This window comes from Peromyscus maniculatus, chromosome 4 (assembly GCF_049852395.1).
Source record: "Peromyscus maniculatus bairdii isolate BWxNUB_F1_BW_parent chromosome 4, HU_Pman_BW_mat_3.1, whole genome shotgun sequence".
In the NCBI taxonomy this organism is placed as follows: Eukaryota; Metazoa; Chordata; class Mammalia; order Rodentia; family Cricetidae; genus Peromyscus; species Peromyscus maniculatus.
In genome coordinates, this window is record NC_134855.1 from 63,615,533 (window position 1) to 63,617,762 (window position 2,230).

At 32.9% G+C, this 2,230-nt stretch overlaps 1 protein-coding gene across 1 annotated transcript; it reads right to left on the reverse strand.

Annotated features, from left to right (window-relative positions):
- Positions 1-553: 553 nt before the first annotated feature.
- LOC102927556 (olfactory receptor 8K3-like) lies at positions 554-1,495 on the reverse strand. The gene has a single exon (XM_006989705.2). The coding sequence runs from the start codon at positions 1,493-1,495 to the stop codon at positions 554-556; it is 942 nt and encodes a 313-aa protein (XP_006989767.2).
- Positions 1,496-2,230: the final 735 nt, after the last annotated feature.

Below are 2,230 nucleotides of genomic sequence, written 5' to 3' on the forward strand. Positions count from 1 at the left end.
CTGTAAAATCAATAAACATATTAACTAGTAAACACTAGTGGGCTCTTATGTAAAAATAATACATCAGAGCATTGTATCTGGGTAGAAAATAGTGGAAGAGTACAATGATATGAATGAGGCCTTAATATCTAAGCAATACATTTTACCTCTTGGGAAACTGAGAAAGATTCACTTTATATCAAGTTACAAATGTGTAAAAGTAACAAAAAAACAAAGAATTAACTTGTAGATAGTAAAACAAAGAGACACATTAACATTGAATGATTTATTGTAATATCCATAATAAATATCCATTTAAATCGTCCTGACAGCTCATATTCTCCTCACTCATAGACTTTAATCCTGTTAGCTCTTTTGTTGCCCTTTCATTGTAAAGCAATGCTTCTGTGCTGCTATGTTTAATTATTTTTTAATATATATACACACATATATGAGAGAGATAGAGAGAGATAGACAGACAGACAAACAGACAGCATATCTTCTACTTTTCCTGTCATGGATATTTATTTCACTATTGTGAGTTATTTGGAAAAACTTTAACAGTATACAAACTCTACAAGACAATATTGCACAGCTTTCCCACTGTTTTCTTAACGGCGTCTTTTACATCTTTGTTCCTCAAGCTATAGATTAAGGGATTCAACATAGGGATAACCTGGGTGTAAAAGACAGAAATCACTTTATCAGTGTCAAAGGAGTGAATGGACATTGGCTGCAAATACATAAATATCAAAGTCCCATAGAAGATAATGACTACTGTCAGATGGGACCCACATGTAGAGAAAGCCTTCCTTTTGCCCTCAGCTGAGTTCATCTTGAGAATAGCTGTAAGAATGAATAGATAGGACACAATGACTACCAGAAGAGAAGAAAGCAAATTAAAAGCTGACAAGATTAAAACTATCACTTCAATTTCATGTGTGTTTGAGCAGGCCAAGGTTAACAAGGGGAGACCATCACAGTAGAAATGACTGATGACATTGGGACCACAGAAGGACAAAGTGAAAATCTTTATGGTAAGTAGAAGTGATACAATTATACCATAGAGATAGGGAATGGTGACTAGTATCCAACATACTCTTTGTGACATAATGACAGTGTAGAGGAGTGGTTTACAGATGGCAACATACCGGTCATAAGACATTGCAGAGAGAATAAAGAATTCACTAACAATGAATATAATAAAGAAAGACAACTGGATAGCACAAGAATAAAAAGATATTGTATTTTGATCCACAAGAAAATTTCTTAACATTTTGGGTCCCACAGCAGTTGAATAACCAAGATCTGTAGTAGCAAGGTGTCTGAGAAAGAAGTACATGGGTGTTTGCAGCCTGGAATCCACCATGGTGAGAATGATCATGCCCAAGTTGCCAACCAATGAGATCAGGTAGATGATGAGGAACAGTCCAAATAATGGTTCTTTCAGCTCTAGGCGGTCAGTGATGCCCATAAGAATGAAGTCAGTCACCACTGTGAGGTTGTGGGTCTGCATTCTAGCTCATCAGAAAGTCTTTTCTGAATAAAGGCACCAATGTCATCAGCAGTTTCCAAATGTATATAGTGGTTTTATTTGGCAAACTGATATAAATGATATATATAATAAAATATTTGAATATCAGTCCATCTGTACAAAAAAAGACATAAATTCATAAGCTCATTTCTTCATTTTATAATAATTTAATTTACCAAAAAGAGCATAAACTGTCACCTTCATCTCATGATTATAACAAAGCAATGACGGGGCTTATGACAAATTGTCAAATACATAAACATTTATAGCTCAAAATCTTAAAATTAAAAAGCCAATAAACCTCGATGGAAAGACTCATGTGGAGATATAAATGTATTACAAATGTGAAAAGCAAAATAAATTGTTAAAAATTGTAGATTATGGAGTGTCACATACTTGAGTCAAAATTATCTTTTATTTTTGATACAATTATTGTTACATTTATACATTTAAAAATTATATTTTTTATACTACACGATATTCATGCCAAATATACAGACATCTACTGAGAGTTTGCAAAAATTTAGCCAACTCTAATTACATGTGTAGGTATGTAGAATCCTAACATCTATAGATAAAACAGCTAGAGTTATCATAACATTTGTCAGTGTATTTTATATATGTATTAATGAGAAAATTGTAGCACATCACAATATAAATGTCTGTATTTGAAGAAGCAAAATGGCATGGAATATATCTGAGCAATTACTTGCAACT

Coding starts and splice junctions, on each gene's coding strand:
- LOC102927556 (XM_006989705.2), bottom strand. CDS start 1,495: ATGCAGACCCACAACCTCACAGTGGTGACTGACTTCATTCTTATGGGC.